Source organism: Bubalus bubalis, chromosome 1 (genome assembly GCF_019923935.1).
Source record: "Bubalus bubalis isolate 160015118507 breed Murrah chromosome 1, NDDB_SH_1, whole genome shotgun sequence".
Classification (NCBI taxonomy): domain Eukaryota; kingdom Metazoa; phylum Chordata; class Mammalia; order Artiodactyla; family Bovidae; genus Bubalus; species Bubalus bubalis.
In genome coordinates, this window is record NC_059157.1 from 195,654,015 (window position 1) to 195,681,870 (window position 27,856).

A 27,856-nucleotide genomic window follows, 5' to 3' on the forward strand; every position below is an offset into this window, starting at 1 on the left:
CCTCTGTCCATGGGATTTTCCAGGCAAGAGTCCCTAGTTTGTGGTTATTTCCATGGAAACCCTAGAACACTAACAGACTACATGTAGATACTGTTTTTAACAAACTTTTTGCCATTTCAAGGTGTTACACGGTCCATTAATTGCCTTATAGGGTTAGGACAGCTTCCAAAAGGGCTTCAAGGTTAACTCCCAGCTTGCAGCAATCAGACAGCTTATATTTTTCAGAACAAAATTAATTTTGCAAAATTTTCCATATAAACTCCTTTGTCTGACCATGCCCTGATTTTTATGCTTGGGAAAATGTGTCTCTTATACCACTTGGGGGGAAAATGTCTGATTTACATTTTAATTCAAGTCTTGATGATATGGGGGGCAGGGCGTGTTTTAACAAACATCTTTAAATCTCTCGACATTTGTTTGAAAAGAAAGTTACAAGTTGAAGAAAAAAAAACAGAAAAAATTTAATTTAATTAGGTAAATTAAAACCTAATTTCTTTAGTATGTTTTTCCAGCCAACATTTATGGGCAAATTTGTCAAGTTATGATAGAAGTAGAGTGACTTTCAATGCTGTGTTAGTGTCAGATGTACAGCAAAGTGATTCAGTTATACATATATACATACACCTATTCTTTTTCAGATTCTTTTCCATTACAAGATGTTGAATATAGTTCCCCAAGCATTAGATTAGATCTTTGTTGTTTATCTTTGCTGTTTTATCTATTTTATATACGCTGTGCTGTGCTTAGTCGCTCAGTCACGTGCGACCCTTTGTGACCCATAAACAGTAGCCCGCCAGGCTTCTCTGTCCGTGGGATTCTCCAGGCAAGAACACTGGAGTGGGTTGTCATTTCCTACTCCAGGGCATGTTCCCAACCCAGGGATCAAACCTGCGCCTCCTGTGTCTCCTGCATTGGCAGGCGGATTCTTTACCACTGAGCCACCTGGGAAGCCACTTCATATATACTCTTTTACAAACAAAATCCTAGTTCTCTTTGGCATTCCTTTTAATTATCCTAAATACATTGAGGAATTTCCTGACCCAATGGATAACTGGGTTTAGAAACACTGGACTCCTCACTGGTCAATCAAGTTTCTTCCCACATTCTGAACTTCAAAATAAAAGCTGTTTCCTTCTCTTCAACTCCTTAAAAACTAGACTGTAGTGTTTGCTAGGACAGAGACCAAGCCAGACCTCTTCTAATAATGTAAACTGCCAAAGACATGCTGCCCTCAGGGAAGGATTTTAGCTCCCCCTTGGTCATTTATTCTTGTGTTCATTCATTCAGCAAATATTTATGAGTCAGTACTTTATGTGCTAGACAGTCGAGAAACAGCAGTGAGCCAAATTCTTAAGATGGAAAAATTACTAGGTTGGAAGTTCATTTTAAAAATCTTACCAAGATAACCAAATTCTGTACGTTTTAGGAAAGATCAAATTTTCTTTGGCTTACATATAATACTTGAACCTGTAAAGCTCATTACATTAAGAATACATTAGCTAAACTTGAAATTTCAGTATGGAATACAAGTTTATTACCTGGCTTAGATAAACTGGTTGTTAATTGGTATTAAAGTTAATCTTTCTCGTAAAGCAGATTATCTTGCAATTGAATACAAAGAATTTATTAGCTATTTATGAAAATTTTCCCCACATCATATCCATTGCACAAGTCAACTATATAATAATTACAGTACTGGAAGGACTACCTGACTCATCAATGAATACGGAAACCCTTAGTATGAACCGTTGTAGCTCAGTTGGTTAAGAATCTACCTGCAGTGCAGGAGACCCGGGTTCGATCCCTGGGTCAGGCAAGATCCCCTGGAGAAAGAAATGGCAACCCACTCCAGTATTCTTGCTTGGAAAATCTCATGGACACAGGAGCCTGGTGGGCGGCAGTCCATGGGGTCGCAAGGAGTCGGGCACGACTGAGCAACTAATACTTAATGCACTTAGTATGAACCGTACATAGGAAATCAGCACACCTGTTTAAGGAATCAGGTTACAGCTTCAACGAAATCTCTAAAGAGTAACTGCAGTTAACAGAAGAAGAAAAACAAACGGTGCCCATCCTAATCCATTACACACAACTTTCTATGACTGTGTGCCCAGGAGGGGTATTTGCCCAGTACATTGTAAGAACTGAACATGTAGAGGAGCCGGTGCAAACCTTGGAGAGACACCAGCAGGTGCTGCCACTCAGCAAAAGTGAAATTGCTGCTTGGTTTTGCCTTAACCAGGCCAGCGTTATGTAACAAAATGCAGGCTCTGGGAACTGTATTTCTGCTTCCAGTTTTCACTCAGAAGCACCTCCAACCATGCCCCGGAACAGACACATGCATTTAAAGGACATGTGCTCACAAATATTCAAAATCCCACTATGTCCTGGGCAACCCACATAATCTTCCCACCTTCCCAAGCCCAAGAAGGTTCCTTAAGATAATACATGCTTATTGTCTAACATCAAGCATTCAAACTGGACACAGGAGTATGCAAGGCATTGGTCCCAAGACAGTAGTAATGTTGTCTTCTGATCAAGAGGTACAACTTGTTTCCTAACCTCTAGGAGGCAATTAACACAATGCTTTGTATTCGGGTCAGACTCTTTGGGACGCTATGGACTGTAGCCTGCTAGGTTCCTCTGCCCATGGGGTTTCCTAGGCAAGAATACTGCAGTGCGTTGCCATTTCCTTCTTCAGGGGATCTTCCCGACCCAGGAATCAAACCCTCATCTCCTACATCTCCTGCATTGGCCAGCTGACTCTTTACAACTGAGGCACCAGCAAAGCCAATAACTGCTCACTGAATTAAATGAATTAATCCTCTATGGCATTATCACCTCACTAATTAATGCATGCATTCATGCATTTATCATCCAGGCAGATATTCATTTATTTATTCAACAGACATTATGACCAGGCACGGTCCGCACAGATAAAAGATTACATGGCACCAGCCATGTAACTTAGGGTACAGAGTGCCGAACTTTAACAAGCAGAGTTTGAGGGTTTCTTTTCTTCAATGAGGTTCCATAGATTCCTAATCATGAACACCAACTGGCAATTCAGTAGATGTCTGCTGCTGTTGCTGCTGCTAAGTTGCTTCAGTCGTGTCCGACTCTCTGCGACCCCACAGACGGCAGCCCACCAGGCTCCGCCATCCCTGGGATTCTCCAGGCAATAACACTGGAGTGGGTTGCCATTTCCTTCTCCAATCAGTAGATGTCTACTTTCCTCTAAAGAATGTGTCAGCCAAAGCAGTCGGTTTTGAAAGAGCACTGGACTCCTTTCACACTAGGACCACTCCAGAGACCAGCTGTGGCCCCTCCCTATAGAAACATTCATTCATTCAACCATTCGTTCACTGGCACAGGCCAGAGGAAAGGAGAGGGAGGAGACAGTAGCATCTTATAGCCCTCCAGCGTGGTTTTCTCTTTGGATCCTCAAAACCACTGAACTTCTGAGTTCAGCTGCTGAAAGATTGGCTAATATTTTGCTTGTACTCCTAAACGGACTGACAACAGTGATTCTATTATATTTATTCTACTGTCCTCAAAGGAATGGTATGAGAAAGAAACCGATAACAGGGAGGGAAGTACTTTCACCTCTTCAGAAGAAGCTACAGATATTCAAAGATGAACAGCACAAACACAATCAAGAACTGATTACTTCAAACAAAGCAAGATACAACAGTACACTAAATAATAAGAATGAGACTAGGATTAATAACCAAAAAGAGCTCACACCGATTTGCACACAAAACGCAGTGTTCAAACACAAGCTAAGCTACTGTAGTCGTGTCTGACTCTTTGTGACCCCATGGACTGTAGCCCACCAGGCCCCTCTGTCCATGGGGATTCTCCAGGCAAGAAATACTGGAGTGAGTTGCCATGCCCTCCTCCAGGGGAATCTTCCTGATCCAGGGATTGAACCCACATCTCTTAGTTGCCAGGATTGGCAGGCGGGTTCTTGACCACTAGCGGCACCTGGGAAGCATGACTGTATTAAGCTGTTGGACTTGCACCAGCACCAAGAAGGGTGTTTTCAGCACTGCTGAATCCACTCTACAGATACGGAAACTGAGGCACAGGAACGTGGTGTGCCCTTGCTATGGCAGACTGGAACAAGGGTGTGCCCCGGCCATCTGGCTCTGCTTTGTAATGAGACACTGGGTCCTCAGGAAGGACTAGGAGGGGATTCAACCGCTAATCCTCTTTTCTTCACTAACCTGGAGAAAAGAAGGAGGGTAAAAAGGACTATTTAAATGAGTTTAATTTCTCCAATTCGTTATTAGTTTTAAAGAATATGTCTGTGTGCATGGAAAAAAGACAAAAGAAGACAAAAAAGAAAAAAAAATCTTCAAAAGATCCCTGATGCGTAATAGCAGGTCTTCCCTGGTGGCTCAGACAGTAAAGAATCTGTCTGCAATGGGGGAAACCCAGGTTCGATCCCTGGGTCAGGAAGATTCCTCTGGAGAAAGAAATGGGAACCCACTCCGGTATTCTTGCCTGGAGAAGCCCATGGACAGAGGAGGCTGGCGGGCTACAGTCCGTGGGGTTGCAGAGTTGGACATGACTGATGCGATGAATTTAACTTCCTTTTCTAAACTCCTCCAGTGATTGCTTTGGAAATGGGGAAAAAGAATGAAGGCTTTTATCATTATTGTGTGTTTAAAAGATATGTTATGCAGTGGGTCTATTACACCTGTATTCAGGCTGAAGAAAGCAAAAGAGAACCAACCGCCACTGTCAGGCAGGCAGTGGTGACTGTCAGAGAGGAGGTCAAGGATGAGTCTATCGGCTCTCCACCAGCACCACACAACCACGATTCCCATGGTGCCGGAACCAACACAGACTCAGGAGCTCGGAGAAGTCATTTTGTAAAAAGTAAGCAGAAGTGGCAGGGAGGCAGCAGCTGGAAGCAAACACACTGGGAGATGCGTCTGGGAGTTTCACTAAAAGGCAACAAAACTTCACAGTGAGGGTGGAGGGGGAACAAACTGCAGATGAAGAAAGATCTTCCTTCAGACAGGAGGTTCCTGAGATAGTAACCACGTCGTCCAACAGGATGAGCAAAAGCACACAAACAAGGGGGTCTTGAAAAGAAAGATATCACTGGGGGCAATTTCACGTCAATCCCAGCAAAATATGAGTATTAAGTGACTGTGTGAATAAAATCACTGGAGTACGCTGAGCACCGAAGAATGGATGCTTTTGAACTGTGGTGTTGGAGAAGACTCTTGAGAGTCCCTTGGACTGCAAGGAGATCCAACCAGTCCATCCTAAAGGAAATCAGTCCTGAATATTCATTGGAAGGACTGATGTTGAAGCTGAAACTCCAATACTTTGGCCACCTTATGTGAAGAACTGATTCATTGGAAAAGACCCTGATGCTTGGAAAGATTGAAGGTGGGAGCAGAAGGGGACAACAGAGGATGAGGTGGTTGGATGGCATCACTGACTCAATGGACATGAGTTTGAGTAAACTCCAGGAGTTGGTGATGGACAGGGAGGCCTGGTGTGCTGCAGTCCATGGGGTCGCAAAGACTCGGACACGACTGAGTGACTGAACTGAACTGAACTAAACTGATGTTCATATACTGGCATCTTCATGAAAGTGGACTACATGTAACCACGTCTGGCAGCTTCTCAAAGTCATCAGACAAAGTCTCTGCCTCTCCCTGGACAGGCACAAACATCTACAGAATACACACTGGACACAGACTCTAGTGGACACTGTCCTCTTGTCCATTTCAACCCAGGGCTCACAGGCACCTTCTGATCATCCAAGGAGGCACTGCAGCATGAATGGACCCAACAGTTAACAGCAGCTCAGTTTTCTGATTACTTCGGAGCCCTGCAGGAGATCAGGGTGGAGCTGTGGGTTTCCAAGCTTGGAGTATGTAAACAGCACTCTCTGGGGTTTTGCCAAGGCTCAAGCTGAGTGGCTTTCAGGTGCTGTTTATTTTGTCTAGTTTATTGTTCAGTGTTTCTGTTTGTTGACTTGATATATTTTTTCCCCGCAAAGGGGCCAGGCTACAGGGACATATCCTGTAGGTGGAAAATGGATGATTCCCTATTGTTCAGTGTTTGTGTGTTGTGGTTTTATTTGCTTTGGTTCAAAGGACCTAAACAATGCATTCACTGGAATTTAGTAACTGGTGTCAATTCAGCACAGAGAACAATCTGTGTGCTGAGATTTCTGTACCCAAATCGGGTGATCTCTGCTTGACTGAAGAAAGAGGAATCTAAAATGACGTTTACATCTAAATATCCACCCAAAAGAGAACCTCCAATTGAATCTCAAAGAGGCTTATTTGTCAACAAATACAAAAACAGACTCATGGACTCATAGCCGGAGAGGACAAACTTACTGTTGCTGGGGGGTAGGAAGCATTAGAGGGTTTGGGATGGACATGTACACACCACTCTTTTTAAAATGGATAACCAACCAAGGACCTACTGTATAGCACAGGGAACTCTGCTCAGTGTTCTGTGGCAGCCTGGATGGGACAGGAGTCTGGGGGGAGAATGGATACATGTGGATGACTGAGTCCCTTGCTAGTCACCTGAAGTTATCATAACATTGTTAATGGCTGTACTCCAATACAAAATAAAAGGTTTAAAAAAAAAAAACAGACTCATGCATCATAATCTATACTTTCAAGGGGACCCAAGACCCCACAGAGCAGGAGTCCTACTCATAGAAATGTCTAACCTAGCTACACACCTCTTTGTAAAATCCAGGCAACAGACAAGACCAAGGATGAGAAGAAGGGCCTAAAGCCATCACCTTGGAAACATCACATTTTTGCCCACTTCACGACACTGGATTTTGCCCACAAACCTGCAGCAAGAGGCTCACCCCCGCCATGGAGGAGAGAGAATGCACAACACCCACGCCTTCGCAGAGGAAGTTTCCATCCGGAGCTCTTTCTGCGTCGCTGAGTCTCTGGTCGGGCTGGCTATCTGTGTAGGAAGTGGACGCAGGAAGTATCTGTCTACAAACCCTTTATCCTCAAGGTAATTGCCAGAGCAGCATTTTACTGTTTACCAAAGCAGTAAACATGCGATCTAAAAAAAGATGTTTTTCATCTCCAAAGAACAAGGCTTAAAAAATATATATATGTATGTGTGTGTTTATTTCATAACCAGCTTCTTATCAAAACCACCGACAATATGACTGTGTTCCCAAGAGCCAGGGAGTTAGTGGGAACAGCCTTGGGGGTAGAACAGAAGCTTCACTCTCAGGGAGGCCCCCAAAACACAGCCTGGTTTTCTTCCCTGAGATGCTACTCTAGCAAAGTCGATTTTATTTCCCTTCTTCCAGGCTTAACACAGGCTGAAGAGAGTCAGGGTCTTTGGCTGAACAGGTAAAATCAACAAGACTTTCCATGTTAACTCAAACTGGCAGGATGGATAACCCATAAAGTCATGTGTAAAACAGATAACTAGTGGGAACTCTGCTTTATAGCACAGGGAGCTGAGCTTGGGGCTCTCTGATGACCTAGAGGTGTGGAGCAGGGGGTGAGGCGGGAGGGAGGGTCAAGAGAAGAGAGGATATGTAAACATATAGCTGATTCCTGCCTGGAGAGTTCCATGGACAGAGGGCCCCGGTGGGCTACAGTCCATGGGGTCACAAAGAGTCAGACACGACTGAGCGATTAACACTTTCACTAACACTTTCCTAGCTGATTCACTTTGCTGTGCACAGAAAGTAACGCAACATTGTCAAGCAATTATGCACCATTAAAAACAGAGTGACAGACATAACATCTTCAAAAATTAAAATGTCACTTGTATTTGACCTTGGGCTACATTCTTATTTTATATGCATGCTAAATTGCTTCAGTCGTGTCCGACTCTGCAGCCCATGGACTGTAGCCCACCAGGCTCTTCTGTCCATGGGATTCTCCAGACAAGAAAACTGGAGAGGGTTACCATTTCCTCCTGCAGGGGATCTTCCCAACCCAGCGAGGTAGGCAGGTTCTTTACCACTAGTGCCACCTGGGAAGCCCTCTTATTTTATATGTGGATATGAATATGCTTCTAGCGCTAGGAGGTCACATAAGAAGAAGTTAAAGACAGAACTCAAATGTGGACACACGGCTGCGGCTTTTAGTTACCTGGTCAACCTTGTCTCTATTTCTTTACCCCAGATGAAAAGCTTGAGAGCCTGCACTGTCCCAGGTTCCCTGGGATGACAGACAAGCCTGGGTAAATGGAAGCAGGTCCAGGGAGAACCCCTGAGCACTGAAGATGTTTTGGGGGGAGGTCCTCTCCACGGTTACTGCTTAATGTTTTAAAAAGCACCTGTTGGGTTGTTAACGAGAGCAGAGAGGAAGAAAGAGGACAGAAGGAGCGTTGAGTGTGAGATGGACTGAGAGAAGCAGAGGGCAGCAAGACCCCCGAGCAGGGGTCTCCAGGGCCAGCCAGACGCACGGAGGCTTGGGCCATCTCCACAGCAAGCACCTCCTGGCATCGTTTTAGGTCCCGCTCCGACGCGAAGTACTGGGAATAACTGAGCACCCACTGCCCTGGAAGAGTCTTTATTTCTTAATCAAATGAAAAGAATATGTGCATCAGAGGAAAACTGGCCACATTAAGAAAAAAAAGAATTCACTACCTGTTATAAATTGGAAAACAAAAAAATCTTTATGGATTTCCTGAGTTTGGTCCTAGAAGGAAAACTGATGTGACCCTAGTGAAGAATGAAACTAGCTAACGAGCAGTACGGGCCTCAAGGACCATTCCAGCTCGGTTCATCTCCGCAGGAGCCCTGTGAAGTGGAAAGCGTGGCGGCTCCCTCTGACGGAGGGAGGCACCCAGAGGAGGGGAGGGGAGGGACCTGTCCAGGGAGAAACGCCCAGAGCCCACTCCTGTGCTCCCGAGAAGGGGCGGACTCCGGGCGAGGCGCCTTCCCCGCGGAGGCCCCGCAGCGCCACTGAAGGCCCACCACCGCCCCCCCAGGCCGGCCTCTCTCCACTTCCCTCGCCAGCCTTCACGGCGACGCCTCCCTTTCCTTGTCCGCGCGATAAGACCAATCCTTTCCCCACAGAGTCTATTTTAAGAATGAAGAAATGAGAGTATCAGAGGCCTCCCTGGGCGTAAGATAAGCACGGGTCGGCTCCATTCACCTTCACGCCGCTGACGCTCCTGTGAACAGAAGGTGATACCTCCTGACAACACAGATCCCAGGGGGACTTCACAGTATAAAACCACATAGTAATTTATATATATATAATTTTTTTTTTTTTAACTTGGAGCAACGTCTTGGGAAATCTACCTCACATTGAGACACAAACTAATTATGTTGACAAATTCTCAAGTGTTGTTTCAACAGGTTCCTCTTCCTCAAAGGTGAGCATCGCATGCCTCCAGTTAACTTGAAAAACTAAAACTCAACAGGGTCCAATGGGGTTCAGAGGGACTAGGACGGTGAAGCTTCTACTGGCCCAGGATTTGAATTAATGAACTTGGGGGCCTGTGGAGGGAGGTGGTCAGGAGGGAAAGCTCTTCAGTGTTGGACTCTATTTCTATACTTGTTAAATGGAAAAAAAAAAAAAATTGATGTGCTATCCTATAATTTTATAACAGGAGGAGAGATGTTAAATCTTCAAGGTTGAATGATTTAAAGGCCATTGTGTTAAGACTCAGGAGTGCAAATTCTTTGCAGGATGTACTAGAAATGCTCTTTGTTTTACAGTCCAGAAACTGACATGCATTGTCTTGAACAAAGTCCCTTGAAGTAACAGCCCTGATGTTCATGTTATGATTGGATTATGATGTGGCTTTAAAAATAAATAATTTCACTTGGCCTTGGCATTTCTTTTCTAAATGTCTCAGCACTTATCTGTGCTGAACAGCAGATTACGTTTTTTTCTTCCCAGAGTCCAATTCCATGAACTCCCCTATGGAAAGACTTGGTAAGGCCTGATGGAAAACTCAGGAGACGCGGGCGAGGAAGTTGATACTTGGGGTGAGGAAACAATCTGGAATCTGGAACCACGGCCCCTTGGATGTCGCCAAATATGGAAAGAATTCTTGTCACCAAGCACAGAATTGGGTGTTAGAGTTTTAGCTCTTGGATTTGCTAGTCCTTTATCTTAATCAGCCAACAAGAGCATAATAACTGTCGCCTATGGGGTTTTCTCACTCAAGAATGGTAACATAAATGAGCCAATTATGGTAATTTTCATTATTTAACATATATCCTTTTTTCTCTTTCTTTTGTATTTTTAAATTTTATGAAAGTGTGATATATTTACAGGAGACATATCACTATATCCTTTCATATATTGTGTTTTTTTCCTGCATAGTAATTTAACATTAAGAGCTAAGGCAAATACAGGGGCAGGGGGGAGATCATATGGTGATAAATAGAGGGGAAACAGATTTGTGTGCCTGGAGCACGATTCCCAGCCTCTCTCTAATCCTCCATCCTTATGTGGACAAAAAGCACCAGGATGCAGGCTGCAGTGAGAATCCCATGAGATAATGTGAGCGCCCAGCACAGCTGTTATAAGGACGATATTAATCTGGATTATGAATTCCAGATACAACACCTACCTTTGAAAAACTCTTTTTTAACTTTTTATATCAGAGTATAGCTCATTAAGAATGTTGTGGTAGTTTCAGAAGGACAATGGAGGGACTCAGCCATACACATACATGTATCCATTCTCCCCCAAACCTCGCTCCCATCCAGGCTGCCACATAACACTGAACAGAGAAGTGGGTACATATCCACCCCACACTCCCTAACGATCCCTTCCCCGATTCTTCTCCCCTGACAAGCATAATTTAAGTGTCTTTTCTATGCTTTTTTCAACAGCAATTCTATTTAATTTGTATTTAAACTAGGAAAAATATCTCTATAGCAATACATCTATTTAAAACCTGCAACAATGATTATCTTCCTGATACCTTAACTTTCTCTTTATGACCTTAAAGGATTTTAATCAGTATTTATTTTTTTCAACAAACATTGACTGAACCCCTACAAAAAAAGAGATGGGCAGACAGATCACAAAAAGCAGGTTCTGTGGTTTACACAGGTAGACACAGAGTCACACTCCCAAACACAAGCAGAGCTGGGAGGCACGCTGGCAAGAGAGAAAATGAGGCAGGAGAAAGGAGACAGAATAAGGAATGATCTTTGGCTTTATATAACACGCCTTAGCTGCGTGCAACAGGGAAGGAAAGCGTGAACAAGAAAAAGACCCAGAGGTCACAGGGGCCACTGCTTGAAACAGGTTCACAGCAAAAGAAGTGTGATGAAACACCCTAATTACTGGAGTTAAAATGAGATTCCATTTTTGCCTGTTACAATGGCAAAGCTTCAAAGAGCGAAATATTCAGAGTTGTTCTGAGTGCAGTGGAAATAGTCTCATATATGACCATAAGTGGGAACTGGCACAACCCTTTTAGAGAATGAAGTGGTCATTTTTTAACAACTGTGGCAGAGCCTTTAAATATATATACACACACACACACACACACACACATATATATATATACACACATACACACACTACCACTTGGTCCAATAAGTCCTTTTCTAAGCACTAATAAAATAAATTTTAAAAAATTATATAGAGGGTGCATTGCAATGTAATTAGTGAAAAACTGAAAGCAATATTATTTCCTACAATAGGATGGGTCAGGAAATTCCCCTGGAGAAGGAATAGGCTACCTACTCCAGTATTCTCGGGCTTCCCTGGTGGCTCAGACAGTAAAGAATCCACCTGCCAAGCAGGAGACCTGGGTTCAATCCCTGGGTTGGGGAGATCCCCTGAAGGAGGTTATGACAGCCGACTCCAGTGCTCTTGCCTGGAGAATCCCCATGGACACGGGAGCCTGGCGGGCTGCAATGCACGGGGTCGCATAGGAGCTGGACACAACTGAGTGAGTAAGCACGCAGCTCACAGCAGGATGCTGGTTATACAAACCATAATACTTATTTTAGATGGAATATAAGCATACAAATTACACTTTGCAAAAGATGTTTGTGACGTGGGGAAATGTGTGTCAAACGACGTTCACTGAGACAAGCAGGACGGTCAGGGAGACGGAAGGACAGACAGAAACACAGAGTAGGAAGACACACCGAATGCTGGGGATCTTCCCTGGCTGGCTGGGCCCATGAGCGATTTATACTGACTTTGCAACGACTCCTTTTTTCATTTTCTCTATAGTGAGGCTGTTTTATGACCGTAATTTGCACAAAACAAGACATGCGTTTTTCAAAATATATGAAAATAATTTAAGGGAAACAACAGTGGAAGGATGCAATGGTCAGAAGCAAGAGGCTCTGCAGGCCTCCGCCCTCCTCAGCCACGGAGCAAACAGCCTCCACCCTCAGAGCAGGCCTAAACCAAGCCTCTGAACAGCCAGGCCATGAGGGACCCCCGGACGTTCTCCCTGCCCTGGTGTTTGGAACCTGCCTGGTTGCACCCTTATATCCAGGGACTCCTGGAGCTGCCCTGGCCTGTCCCCTCCCGGCTCCCCTGTGCCCTTCCCTGCCTGGGAGGCTGGAACAGTGACCTGTGGAAGCGACCCGCCCTTTTCCTTGTCTCGGTGGGCCTGTGGAGTTCACAACTGGAGCCGGGCAATGGGGTACACAGACTTCAGAGCAGCGCCAGAAAGACAAGGCAAGTTGACCAGCAAAGTTGAGACGTAGATTGCCTCATGGCATCTGCCTGAGCAGTTACTGGAGCTCTGCTGTCCTGGACTCACATCAGAACAGGCATTAGGATTCCACCTTACAATCCCACCTTACAGGGGAGGAAGCGGAGCTCAGGGCCCTGGCCCAGGGTAACGGGACTGGGAGGGACTCAAAGGCAGGGGTGTCTGTGGCCACAAAGCATCAGAAACCTCAGGGGCAATCTGACAGAGTCCCCAGCGAAGAGAAGAGCTGTCCCCCATGCTTTGGGGTCCCCTGATGCATTTGAGGCCATCCCTTAGCCCAAGAAAGGATCCAGCCAGAGCGGACGTGCCCCCACCACTGGGAAGGCCTGAAAACAGTCTCGGTCAGGCCCTCTTCTCGGAAGGTCTTACACTCAGAGAAGCTCTCATCCTGGCTTTCCCACAGCCTCTTGTACCGTGATGCTCTTCCGTGCCAGCTGTTAGAGCAAGCCATCTGCCAAGTTACTGGGGTGCCAAGGGGTCCAGGACGTACAGCTTTGGGTCTCCCCTTCCCACATAGGGAGCCTTATTCTGGAGGTCTAAACACAGAAATCATCTTTTCCTGAGAGCATCAGGGATGGCTGTTTCACTTATTTATTTTATTCGTATTTATACGAACAGTTTTTCAACTTTCCTGGTGGCTCAGACGGTAAAGAACCTGCCTGCAATGTAGGAGACCCTGGTTCAATCCCAGGGTTGGGAAGATCCCCTGGAGAAGGGAATGGCTACCCACTCCAGTATTCTTGCCTGGAGAATCCCCATGGACAAAGAAGCCTGGTGGGGCTACAGTCCATGGGGTCACAAAGAGTCAGACGTGACTGAGCAACTAATGCACACACATGGTTTTTAAAGAGATATAAACAAGTGTATGTATGTGTGTGGGGGGGGGAGAGATTTAAACAAAGATCTATTTTGTAAAAAAAAAAAAAAAAAAGAAAGAATCACTTTAAAGAAAAGATTTATAATTAAGAAATAGTTCGAGAGACTGAACAACAACAAAGAAACGGTGCAGACTTCCAGAATGTTCTCTGAGAGCACTGCAGTCCCTCATAAAGGGGGTCATGAGAAAAATAACCCCCAAATTCTATCCTTTCCAATTCCCTTTCCCATGGCCACTGAGGCAGCATGCCCAGGAGGGCAAACAGTGTCCAGAGCCACCCACGGACACGAGCACAAGTCATTTTAAGATTGTTCAGTCATTGTTAAGTCATGTCTGACTCTTTGCAACCCCATGGACTGCAGCACGCCAGGCTTCCCCATCTTCTACCACCTCCTGGAGTTTGTTCAAACTCATGTCCATTCAGTTGGTGATGCCATCCAACCAGCTCTTTTTAAGATCACAGCCGGTAGGTAATTCTACTTTCAGGCCAGTGCTCTGGGAATACAACCTTGACTTAGTGGGGCAGCAGTATTTTACTTTCTAATACTTCCATTGTCACTGACTGCTAAAGTAGCAAGAGATGAAACAATTCAAATTTTACTTAAGCCAATGAACTGTTGAAAAGTCAGATGCCCCAGGGCTGTTCAACTCCTTCGTCATATCCTTCAAAATACTATATATGAAGGAGATGAGCTTCCTTCGTATGACCCCGAGGTTTTACACAAGTTTGCTTCACACCTGATAGCAAATACTCAGCAAATGCCTGCTATGTGCAAGGCACGAAATACATAGAAGAAGTTTTATGCTTTTAAACTTTCTTTTTTCTTTTTTTAACTGAAGTATAGTTGATGTACACTGTTGTAAGTTACTAGAGTACAATATAGTGATTCCCAATGTTTAAAGGTTCTATTACATTTCCAGGGCTTCCCAGGTGGCTCAGTGGTAAAGAATCTGCCTGCCAATGTAGAAGACTCAGTCCCTGGGAAGATCCCCTGGAGAAGGGAATGACAACCCACTCCAGGATCCTTGCCTGGAGAATCCCATGGGCAGAGAGCCGGGTGGGCTACAGTCCATGGGGTCGCAAAAGAAACCAGACATGACTGAGCAACTAAACACCAACTCCATCTGCAGTTATTAGAAAATACTGGCTATAACCCTAGGGGTGTGCAGCATGGCCTTGTAGTTTGCTTTATGTAGAATAGCTTACCCTCTTCACCGCGCACCTCTGGCACCCCTCCCCTCCTTTCCCCACCAGGAACCATCAGTTTGCTCTCTCCGCCTGTGAGTTTGCTTTTTCACTTGTTCCTGTCGTTACCTTCACTAGTCTGTTGCATTCTTTAGAGTCCACATACAAGTGATACCACAGTGATCATCCAAACCCCCAACTTCTGTCAAATCAAAGAAAGGAACTTCTGGAAACAACTCACAGGGACAGGAGTCGCCTTCTCCCTCCACAAGCCTTGCTAGGAACTTTCCATCTCCTGTCTGATTCCAAGATGGTCTCCACTCACAGCTGCAACTGGGCCACTAGTTGCCACACGGGTGATAAAGGAAAGTCCCCACAACTCCTCCTGAAAGACTAAAGACCTTTTACACTCTAGGATCGGGGGCTGTAACCTGTGGCTCCCTGGACCACCCAAGGACAGAAGTGGATTACAATAGAATTGCTTCCCCTGTCACTCTGTGTATGGCCTTTCCTGCACTTAAAAGCATTATCCTGAGAATCGACTGCAGGCTTCATTGGACTCCCCAGTGGCCCAAGGCATAACAAAGGATCAGCAAAGTCTTTGGGAGACTGGATTAAAAAATCCTAACTGAAGCAAAATCAAGTTCCAAGGCTAACAACTAGCTCCTTGGAGTCAGTAAGCAAAGGCAGTGCTGTCTTGTAGAGAAGGCAGGAAGGGCGTGTTAAGGACCCCCAGTATTGTCGGGTGGCTCAGAAGCCCTGGAAGCACCAAAACTGACTCAGGAATTGCATGTAAGGGCTTCAGTTTTGATGCTTCTATATGTTTCTATTAGAGCTCTTAATCTGATCTTAAAATTCCCGGACCTTTAAGCAGAAATGGACATAAACTCCCAAAATTCTTTTAAAATTCCCATGGAAACACTCTGTTCCCATTTCCAAAATATGAAGGGAAAGTGGGGCTGAGGATCATAAAGACAGGATACAAACACTGAGCTTTTCAAAGTGCCTCATAGGGTCTTATTCAAGCCGCCAAAAAAAAAAAAAAAAAAAAAAAGAAATCCACTCAGACACAGAGGAACAACTTCAATTCTGTGCATCTGATACCTGATCAACTAATTGATTTTATTTACTGAAACAACAAAAAGCAGAGAGCATTTGGGACTGGCAATTGCCCACATGACAAACTGTTTCCTAATTCCAACAGACAGCCACGGCCGTAATGTTCCCTATGCTAATTTGAGCTTTGCACTAACATGATTAAAGCTGTAGTCAACAGACTCGGGCCGCCTTTTTTCCACTCTGTAAACAAGTTTGTAAAATCATCTCATTACTTTACCCAGGAAGCCTAGCAGAACATGTCTTAAAGGAAGTTACCTATAAAGAGGGTCTATTTTATTTTAACAGAGGATTAAAAAGGGTCCACTCAAAGTCATTTTGAAAGTTTACTTAAGCTATAGACAATATACAGAGAATGCAGTGTAATCAAACGTTAAAATAAGCAGAATGTCCTGGATAAGTGTAACTGTTGCCAAAATTCATTGTGAAAAATCACAAAGACATTGAAGCTTTGAAAATATCTTCATCTCTTAGAAATGTATACTTTAAACAATCACACATTTGTATTGTATGCAAAACACACCCCACACTCTAAAAGATGGACTGTTACTTCAATGTCCTTTGATACACTGATTTTCTGAAACACACACACATAACTGTACCCAAGCTATTCAAAATTTACAAAGAACATTAGACTCAGCTGCTATGAAATATGGACATGAAAAAGGGTGAAAATAAGAATTAAAAAGGTAGCATTTGAGGTTATAAAATCAAACAATTTCTGCTCATATTGCTGAAAGTAGAGCATGTCAAACCCTAGATCTTAAGATTTCTTTCTACATCATTATATTTCAGGAGACTTTCAATCCTTATAGCCAAAGAAAGAAAAATCTCTGTAAGATTAAAGTCTTTAAATCATACATTGATGATGAATTTTTCAGATATTATTGACCATACCTTGAAAAACGAAACATATCTTGAGAAATAAAGACTGAACAGAACTTCTGAAACACAGTGTATACAGTAAGTATTAATTAAATCCTCTCACACAAACATTTCAAATTCCAAATCAAGAAGGATTTTTAAACATTGTCATGGTCCAATTCTGAGCAACCTCCATATTCATGAGCTTTCCAATTAACTATAACCCTTGATGAAAACACAGCCAAATGCTTTTCACCTTCATGCAGCAAAACTAAAGACATGCAACCAAGAAAACTTTCTTTTTCCTCTTTTCAATATCTGATTTTGCTGCTCATTTTTTTTCTCATTTCTACAAATGTCACCAATCTGGCCTTGAAAATACTGTTAACAGGCCACTTCGTGGACTCTTATGCTGCCGACCAAGCGTCCAATTGGCTTCACCACCAGGAATGAGGCCACATTTGTATTTTCACCTCCACAGATTCACCTCCACCTTCATCTCTCTATGCTACTTACCAGAAACGTCTGCAAGAAAAACAACACATCAGACCACACGCCCCAGCGCACAGAGAACAGACAGGCAGTTCCCACAAGGCAACCATCACGGGGAAGAAAGTCTACTCACAGTGCTCCGAGAAGTAGGTACTTTATTAAAGATAAATACATAACCAAACACACCGAATTACCACCATGCGAGTTATGAGAACGCCCCGTGCTCAGCCTGAAGGTTCCACAAAATCAAGGCAACATTGGCAGGTCCCACGACCGACAGACAGCCACTTGCTTCACTTCCACAGGGACCAGCTGGCATCCCTGATGCTATGGAGGCCTTCGAGAACATCCGAAAGTTCAACATTTCCAAGCCCATCTTTTCCTCCGACCCTGCCCTCCAACCTCGCCAAGTCCATTGCCTTCCAGCGGAGGCCCCTCCGGGCACCGCTAGAGACAGTTAAAAGAATAGGAAAATTCGGACGCGTGCTGAAAAGCTTTTGCAAAAGTCATCCACAGCCCTCAACCGTGAATTTAGAAACCCCAACTTTTTTCTGAGTTTGAAGTTTTTAAGCCTTGCGGATGGTTGGAGTAGGAAAAAGGAAATTTACTAGGCAGTGCAAAGGAAATCTTGTTGTCCTCTATTGTGGTAGTGGGGGTGTTGCCCAATGCTAACTTATCTGCCTTGATAAAGGAAACCAAAGAAAAAAGTAACAAGCACAAGATTTGGTCAAACGAAAAGGACCCCTCTCCTTACCTTAATAGTGCTGGCCATAATGCAATCAAGTTTATTGATCGTTAATAAATGTTAATAATAATTATTGCTTCTCTCTGACCAGAAAGTAGTTTTGATGAGGTTGTTTAGAGCGGATGAGATTGTGCTAAGTCTGGGAAATGAAGTCAGCCAATGGCAGGAAGAGGTTTCTATTGGTCCTGGCTGCCCAGCCCGAAGAAACAGGATATTTGGGAGTGGAGAGATAAGAGACCCTGAAAACAATGTTGTTTTTCTTGATGATATGCAGCCAGGAGATTTTTTTTTTAATTAAAAAAAAAAAAAAAGACATCAATTGCCCAGCCTGGGATGGCCACAGCAGGTGTGACCCGGTGTGCCGCCGTGTGACACGCCGCTTGGGGAGGGCAGGATACAGATGTGGCGGGACTCCGCATGCCTTCACGAGGGCGGCGAGCACCCAGGGCCCCTGGGCATGGAGGGCGCCCTGCAGCCAGGGGGCAGGCCTCCTGGGCCCACGTCTCCCCGGATCCACCGCATGCCCGGGACACGGCACCTGCGGCTCCTGGCCCCACACTCCCTGCTCCATCCTCCGCAGAGGCAACTCTGCAGGTGGTGCTTATTTCTTGCTAATAGAAGAGAATGTTTAATCACAGGATGCTTAATAACAGTCATTCTTTCGCCTGCTGATTTTTAAGCTTCGTTGGTTCAGCATCTCAGAGTGAATGTTCCAGAGTAGTTTCGTTTTCTCCTTCCAAACATAGAGAATTGCTATTGCCTCCATAATAAACCAGGCTTCCCTGGTGGCTCAGCAGTCAAGAACCCGCCTGCCAATGCAGGAGATGCAGGAAATGCAGGTTCGATCCCTGGGTCGGGAAGATCCCCTTGGAGGAGGGCATGGCAACCCACTCCAGTATCCTTGCCTGGAGAATCCCATGGACGGAGGAGCCTGGTGGGCTACAGGCCATGGGGTCACAAGAGTCAGAAACGACTGAACACAAGAAATTGGTTGAAAAGTGCAAAGCCTCTAGGGTGAGAGTGACTAAGAAAATAAAGAAGAAAATAAACCTGTCAAATGGTTGTTTTCAAATGTTTACTTAAAACCCAAAGAACTTAAACAATAACACACGTTTTCTAGCTGAAAATATCAAACTGACCCCACCCTGACAAGTGTCCAGGCTGCAGACAGCAGACCCTGAGAGAACCCCTGGCTACAGAGGGATGCCATATCCTCATTAAGTGTTTTAAAATCCGAGCTGCAAGTTCAGGGCCACACGTCTGTTTTCCACTCGGAGGAAGTGCAGCTAACGCAGGCCTGAACATTCCTTAGAGGGTTTCAGGCCTTTTAATTACTCACTTGCAGGAAATTACTTGTTCTCTGGAAGAAACAACATTTTGCTTTGAATGGAGCCACACGAAAGCTGGGCCAGAAAAGAGGTGTGGTCTCCAGAGGGGACCCACAGAACACAATAGACCTAACCCTGAGTCATCCCGCAGCGGTCTCAGAGGCCGACGGTCACTGAGCTGACTTCACACAGACTTCAGGCCTGCCTGTGTCAGAGCTCCAGAAATGAGCCCGCGTGCCTACAGATTTTACTGGTCCCACGATTTCCCCCTTGGCTTAGAACAGCAGGAGAAGGGAACCCGAGGAGAAGGAGGGATGGGAGGAGAGAGAAGGAAAGAAAGGAAAAGGGAGGGATGGGGAGAAGGAGGGGAAGAAGGAAAAAAAGAAAAAGAGAGAAGGGGAGGCAAGAAAGAACGAAGGAGAAGAAAGAAAGAAGCAGCAAAGAGAAGGTGTAAGAAGTTTCATTCAGTATAAAAATCAGACCCTGACCAGTGCTCAGCATCTGCATTTCGAGGGGACCCTGATTTCCGCTCTTTTCATCTCCAAACAATAAATGAGATGGCAGGCTGATTAAAATTGTGTTTCCCCTAAAATTTCAAAGTACTGAGTTGTTTTATCTGGGCAACTTCCACAAGGATTCAGGAGCGCTGGAGGGAAAAAAAAAAGCTCTTTCGGCTCCACTGAGATTCTTGTTTTTTACTCTGCTAAGAAGCATCCATTTTTTAAGTGTGAATGGTGGCACCCTAATCAGCAGAATTCTATTATGGATTTTCCAAAGAGCAGCCTTAAGTAGGGTGCCCACTGTGTTTAAAAAAACCAAAAAAGCCAGGGAAGAAAGTTCTGCCTGGCCCCACGTCACCCCTGCCCCACTGCAGCCTGGGTTCTAGCCCAGCTCTGGTTCCCTGCAGCAGGAAAGCAGCAGCATTTTTATGGAGATCTAATTCTTCCTTGAGGGGCTTGCCCTGAACTCCTTGGTTCTTGTCTAACTCAATCAAAGAGTGAACAGTGAAAACGTCTAAATCTTCATTCAGGAATAATGTCAAACTTCAAATGCCATAGGATATCACATATGTGAGGAATATAAAATATGACACACCCATAATGCTCACATTAATTTTTAAAAGAGAAATAAAATATGACACAAATGAAGCTATGGAGGAAACAGAAACAGGCCTCCAGGCACACAGAGGAGATCCACGGTTGCCAAGGGGGCGGTGGGTGCGGGAGAGGGGTGACTGGGTGTCTGGAGTTCGCAAATACAGCCTTGCAAACTATTATGTATAAAAATGGATAAACAGCAAGGTCCTACTGTACAGCGCCGGGAACTATACTCACTGCCTCGTGATAAACCCTCTTGGAAAAGAATATGAGACTCCATAGAGGGCAGCCCACCAGGCTCCCCCGTCCCTGGGATTCTCCAAGCAAGAACACTGGAGTGGGTTGCCATTTCCTTCTCCAATGCATGAAAGTGAAAAGTGAAAATGAAGTTGCTCAGTCGTCTCCGACTCTTAGCGACCCCATGGACTGCAGCCCACCAGGCTCCTCCGTCTATGGGATTCTCCAGGCAAGAGTGCTGGAGTGGGGTGCCATCGCCTTCTCCGATGCTCCCATTACACCCACCCAAGCCTCTGCCACCAAACGGACTCAGCATGAGATCACTCGGCAGCCTAAGGGCTGAGCTGCCTTCCAGTGCAACACCACTGCTTCTTCAAGAAAGCCACCCTGCGGCCACCGTGCAGGCCTCTTCCAGGGACAACATCAGGGAGCCTCCGTATGGCTCATCCTTCCGCGAATCTCTCAAGCCAGGGTCATCTTCTGCCCTGCGTGGTTCACAGTAAGCACCGTGGTGGCACGCTGAGGCTCCCCCAGCATCCATGGGAATAAACTGCACACTTCCACTCTGTATTTATCCATCATGGACCCACTGACCATAAAATTACCAAAACCCTTCATCAGCCTGTTTGTATCCTGCATGTCCAGACTCTTTGCAACCGCATGGACTGTAGCCCACCAGGCTCCTCTGTTCACGGGATACTCTAGGCAAGAACACTAGACTGCGTTGCTGCTTCCTACTCCAGGGGATCTTCCCAACTCAGGGATCAAACCCACGTTTCCTGCATCTCCTACATTGGCAGGCGGATTCTTTACCACCTTGCCACCTGGGAAGCTCATTCATATCCTACTTCAAATGAAAAAGGAAAGAGTGTAAAATAGAACCTACAATTACTGTAACTATAAAAGGAGCACTGCCATTTATTACCCTAAAACCACATCTTCCCATTTTCTAAAGAGTCATCAAATTCCCATCCTTGTTCTCCTACAAACTTCTCTGCGTGGGATCTACACGGGAAGGTCAAGGGTTGAGAACACTTGGAGCAAGGGCAACACAGTTCTGAAAATGACGTATGAGCGTAGCAAGGAGATGATGAGCCAGAATCTTGGTTGGAGACGAAACAGAAGACTCACTCATGACTGACAGCTTGATCCCCGTATTCGACATCCATACCATGACAGACTTATCGTTACTGGAAATACTGCAGGAAAACGATGCAGAAGATGAATACTTGGTGATACAGAAAATTATAGTACGGTGTCTGGTAACTTAAAAGTCAGGTTATAATGGAGAATTATATCACAGACTCACTTTGTTAAAAATAAAAAGGCAAAGTAGAAACATCAGTAGACCACACACTACAATAGTAATAGAGGATCTTGGATTTTTTTTGTTTTTCCTCCTTTCCCTTTTGGTTTACCTATATTTTCAAAACAGTTATAATAATTTAAAAAAAAACAGATAAACAAGTAAATAATAAAACAGAATGAAGGTTGCTCAACTATTCTATAAAAATGCAGAATATATTGCTTTGTATGTTTAGCAACTCAATACTATGAAAAAAACAAGGTGAGGAGCACGAGAGAAAAGTTCTAGATTAAATGGAATTTAAGAAGCTCAAAGCCCAAATCTAAATTCTGGTCTACAATTAGATACTGGTATCAACAAATTTGACGTGGAAGACTTCTCTGGAGCTGCCAGATAAATTCAAATATATGATGACTGTTGCATCATATTACAGAATTTATTAACTATTTACATTAAAAGCTTTAATAATGCTTTGTAGAAAAACTGCCTTACTATTTACAGCTGCATTCTGAAGTACTGAAGATGAAAAGTCAATAACTTATGCAACTTATGTAAAATCATGAAAAATAACAATGTGAATATGACAGAATTATACAATAGCCAAACCTCAATCATAACTTATATGGGTGTTCATTGTACTATTTGCTCTATTCTTTGAGTTACAAAATTTTTATAATATAGTGCTAAATAAGAAGTTCTAATAGATTTCTTTCTTTAAAAATGTTACAATAAACGTAAGTTACACTATAAGAAACCTACGTAAACAACATGCAACGTTCAATTTCTTCTGTAAATATCTGAATATCTGAATAACATGTAGCACAGGATATCTGTTTGTCAAACTCTATACATGTGTGGACCAAAATTATTTTATAGACTTCCACAAAAATAGGGTAGGGCTTCCCAGGTAGCTCAGATGGTAAAGAATCCATCTGCAATGCAGGAGACCTGGGTTCACTCCCCGGGTCAGAAAGAGCTCTGGAGAAGGAAATGGCAACCCACTCCAGTATCCATGTCTGGAAAATCCTCACGGCCAGAAGAGCCTGGTGGGTTACAGTCCGTGGGGTCGCAAAGAGTCTGACACGACTGAGCGACCAACACTACACAGATCAGCTGGTAAAGAATCTGCCCGCAAACTGGGAGATCTGGGTTTGATCCCTGGGTTGGGAAGACTCCCTGGAGAAGGGAAAGGCTACTCACTCTAGTATTCTTGTCTGAGAAATCCTAGGGACAGAGGCTACAGTCCATGGGGTCGCAAAAGAATCGGACAAGACTTAGCGACCAAAAAATATCAAGTATAAAGTAGCTTTCTGCTTCATTTCGGTAAGGAAACCCAATCAGACACTGGTGTGCTTTGTGACGGTCATCTCTCCAGCTTTACTCCGTCCAGTCAGTGAGTGCCTCGTCCATGCCTGGCGCTCCGGTGGGCACTAAGGAACAAAGATGACAGGACTCGATCCAGCGCCCGGGTTCTCAGCGTTCAGGAAGCCTCTGTTTGGCGACTCAAATTCCTCACACACAGAGCTTGGGATCAATCCATAAAACAGACTCTTTATGGACAAAACAATAGGACCAAAGTGCCGAATATTTATTGTTCCTAGGATGACACACGAACCTTAAAATGTATAATATTTGTATTATTCAAGAGAGCCCAGCAAGAAGGATGTCCCATGGATTTTTGGCAGGGACATGCCTGAGATTGTAGATAAGGATCAGGCCTCTGGAGCGGCCCCCACAATGGAAAACTACATCACTCAGTGGAACTTTTCCATCTCTATCAATTGGAGGATTTGCCTGAGAACACAGGCAGCATAAGGCACTCTTAGCCCCAAGGTCACCCATCGTTTACTCGGCAAGGACCACTTTTCCATTCGAAGCAGACCTCACGAGTACAGTTTCATTAGGTAAGATGGTATGTGGCATGCCCTCCAGCCACACATGAAGAAATAATCCAATTTCCATTTAAATAACTAATGTTTCAACAGGTTTCTCTAAGTGGTTAATGCATTCTTTAGTGTCTTGGTGGATTTGAACTAATCTAAACCAAGGAAATTGTTATCACACAGTAAATCCTCAACTTCTCAACACCAGGCTGCAATTTCCTTCATTTTGAAGCATGTGTCAAGTTCAGTTCTTTAGGCCCAGATGGAGCAATGATTTCAGTGGACACGATTTCACAAGCATCACCTATATCCTCACGTTTTGCCAACTTTGCCTCTTACCCAATGGTTCTAAAAATGCCAGAGTATTAAAACCCGTATCAGGGACCCTAAATATGTCAATTTAATACTTAAGGCTGAAAAACTTTTTTTTTAATTTTATATTGCTGTATAGTTCAGGTGCACAGCAGAGCGACTCAGCCACACACAGATGTGCATCCATTCTCCCCCAGACCCGCCCCCATCCAGGCTGCCACATGACATGGAGCAGAGTTTCCTGTGCTGCACAGCAGGTTTGTATGAGACCCCCCTATATGCAGAATCTAACAAGAAATGACACAACATTTTTTTTTAATTAAAAAGCAAAAACAAAAGAAACAAGAATAATTATTTTGACACAATCATTTAAAGGAGCATTCAAATTTCCTGTTTAAAAGATCACGCTTCTATATACAATTTATGAACCATTAAGCACATTTCAAGGTCTTCATTCATGTAACTGGGGCATAAACAAGTATCAATGTTACAGTCATCAGATTGCCACTGGTCACCACAGACAGTCCAGCATCCATACCACATAAGTAGAGGCTCAAAAAGGTACGTGGCCATCCACCATAAGGCTGTCCTGCCCTGCCACCTGCTACTCAGATCTAGGGTTCTGTGTCTGAGTCATGTCCTCAGTCCTTCCCCCCAGCCACCCCAAGAAGTTATCTGGGGCTGTTGAAATTAACTTAGATCTAATTTAAAAAAAAAGCGTCAGTCTCACTTATAAGATACTGAACATCAGCATTTATTTTTGTCTTAATCTATAATGATTTTGTAAATTATCCCTTAAAGAAATGATACACTATTGCTCAAAGAAAGATCATTCACATTGCAGCATAATGTCACTCAGTTAATGGAAATTTACAGAGAAGCCTGATGTCCACTGCTCCCCTTGCTTATAAAGGCTGTTTTAGTCTCAGACTGAGAGGACTTTTCTTTCCACGTCACTCAGTTTGATGTGAGAGCTGGACCATAAAGAAGGCTGAGCGCCAAAGAACTGATGCTTTCAAACTGGTGCTAGAGGAGAGTCTTGAGAGTTCCTCGGACTGCAAGGAGATCAAACCAGTCCATCCTAAAGGCAATCAACCCTGACTACTCACTGGAAGGACTGATGCTGAAGCTCCAACACCTCAGCCACTTAATGCGAAGAGCCGACTCATTAGAAAAGACTCTGATACTCGGAAAGACTGAAGGTAAAAGGAGAATGGGGGAGACAGAGCTCGAGATGGTTAGATGGTATCACCAATTCAAAGGGCAGGAATCTGAGCAACCTCTGGGAGATAATAAAGGACAGGGGAGCCTGGCGTGCTGTAGTCCACGGGGTCGCAAAGAGCCGGATACAACTTGGCAAATGAACAACAACAACAATTTGTTTATGCTTTTGCTGATTTATTCCTATCGCAAATGGAATCAGAAAGGAAGCCACAGAACCATGCGCTGTGCCATAAATAGTGCATTTAGATTTGCATGGGTGTGTCATCAGGCAACCTGCTGACTTAACTGAGTCCTAGGCCTGCACCTGAAGGCGGGGGAGGCAAACAGGGTCTGCCCCCCTCTGGCAGCCCCACCAGGCTGTCTTCTCCTTGCGCTGCCCCTCTCTGCATCAGGCCCCTCCTCTGCAGGGCATCCCCTCCACCTGCACCCTCTCTGGACCACACCCTCTCCCTCTGCAAAGAGAAGCAAGGAAACTTTCTCTTTCGGAAGGTGCAGAGCACAGGCCAATTTTTTTTTTTTTTTTTTTCACCCTCACGAAAAGAAAACTTGCTTAATTCTACTGAAATGCACTCAGCTGACTGGAAACTAGGAGGTAGATGAATTCACAGTTTTCTTCCGATCTGTGCTGTGCGTACACCATCATATCATCCGGGAAAGCTTCAGTATCCAGCGGGGACAAGTGGAAATGTTCCTTCTGAATGTATTGTCAGTGGGCGGCCAGAGAAGCTGCAGTTTGCCTAGTGGATACTATTTTACCCTTTATAACAGCTACAAAAAGAATCCTGCCTCAAGAATTTGGGGAAGCAACCGCCTACTGTCCAACGAACTACACTGCTTAATTTGCTAGTTGGAAACCAGAAGCTTCGCCGGGAATTTCCTTTTGAACGCCTTGGACTGTGGTCACTAGAGGGCGCTAAGTGTCCCTCTAAAAGGTCTTTAGAGGGGAGATCAGTTCAGTTCAGTTCAGTCGCTCAGTCTTGTCTGACATTTTTTTAGAGGGGAGATGAGCATGCCTAATTCTTGCCTTTTACATTTCTTCAATTGGTATTATAACAATATGAAATTATCTCATTTTAATCCATTAAATTCAAAGTCCAATATTCAAAATGTAGGAATTTTTTTGAAAATTAAACATTTTTCAATATCATGGGACATAAAGAAACATAAATAATAAAAAATAAACATAAACAGATCTGCACATAAGACTAAGTCATTCTTCTGGGTGAGATCTGACCATGGAAATTGTATAATTGTTCTACATCACTGTGAATAATTTCAAACCCTGAAAAATATCCTATTTCACGATAATTTTAAAGGGTTCAGTAACCCCCCAGGGCAAGTTCCATCAAATAAATGGTAAATTTTGAATTCATGTATTTTCTGTTTTCAGGGCTAGCACTTTACCTAAAGTTAGATATCCTTTCCAGACTTGAGGACTGAGGGATACGGATTATACTGTAAAATGTGAAAGAGACTTTGTGCTCTCTTCCTGTAGTCTCTCAACTGCTTATAATGCAACACATCAAAACGATACACAATATGGAGGTATGTATAAATAGAGTTGAATAAAATGAGCCTTAAAACTAAATACAGGAGTCTTCTTGAGAATCATCCTATTATGCAATTACACTGACTTTGAAGGTCATCAACAGGCGATACACTTAAAGCAAAATTCAGTGCCCTGGAAATATTTGCAAAACAGAAAAAGTTAATTGATTTTGCAACTTTTCTCTTTTTTGTCTTCGTTTGTACTTGAACATATCTGTGTATTTCACTGTTTTCCTTTCACTTCGGTTCGTGTACCAAGAAGAGTGAGGTCAGTGGGTGAGGGCTGTTTGCGCTCCTGGCTGTCGGAGGGGGGGCTCCCACCAACATCTGAAGGGCCCCCTGGTAACTGCGATTGACGACGGATTTTTCCCCTCGGTCCACCAATGGAGCAGAGGTTCGTGTGCAGCGTATTCTAGAGAAGGAAAATTAAGGCAGTATTTCTTCTGTCCATCTGTGATTTCTAAAGGGAAACAAGCTTGGGCACGTAAATGGTACAGAGGAGCGGCTTGAGGCATTGGAGACCATTAAGAGCAGGGGACTCCTTGCACAGCTTTGCCCTGATCCGGCTCTAGATAAAAGACATCGTCTGCAAAAGAACAGCCCAGCCGGCACCCACAGCCCTGTGTGTGTGTGCCAGTCACTCAGTTGTGTCCAGCTCTGCAGCCCCATGGATGACAGCCCACCAGGCTCCCCTGTTCATGGGATTCTCCAGGCAAGGATGCTGGAGTAGGTAGCCTTTCCCTTCTCCAGGGGATCTTCCCGATCCTGGGATGGAACCCGGGCCTCCCCCATTGCAGGCAGATTCCTTACCAGCTGAGCCAGCAGGGAAGCCCACCCACAACCCTGACTACCTACTCTAAGCTGGTTTAGTAGGAAACTGAGGCTGTGAGCGCATAGGTCCAGAGGTGAAATTGACACGCTCAGGCTGCAGGGGGAGCCCGGGGACCCCGA

The 27,856-nt window shown here is 44.4% G+C and overlaps 1 protein-coding gene across 6 annotated transcripts in view; it reads right to left on the minus strand.

Annotated features, from left to right (window-relative positions):
• ERG (ETS transcription factor ERG) overlaps positions 1 to 27,856 on the minus strand; it is a 323,164-nt gene that overhangs the window by 114,935 nt on the left and 180,373 nt on the right. Inside the window, exon 1 of one of the 6 annotated variants that reach the window (XM_025293988.3) lies at positions 17,980 to 18,136. The exons of 4 other annotated variants lie outside the window; for them this stretch is intronic. In XM_025293988.3, coding sequence (XP_025149773.1) covers positions 17,980 to 17,997 — 18 coding nt within the window. In that variant the 5' untranslated portion in view covers positions 17,998 to 18,136. One more of the 6 variants, XM_025293992.3, reaches the window with a different exon arrangement.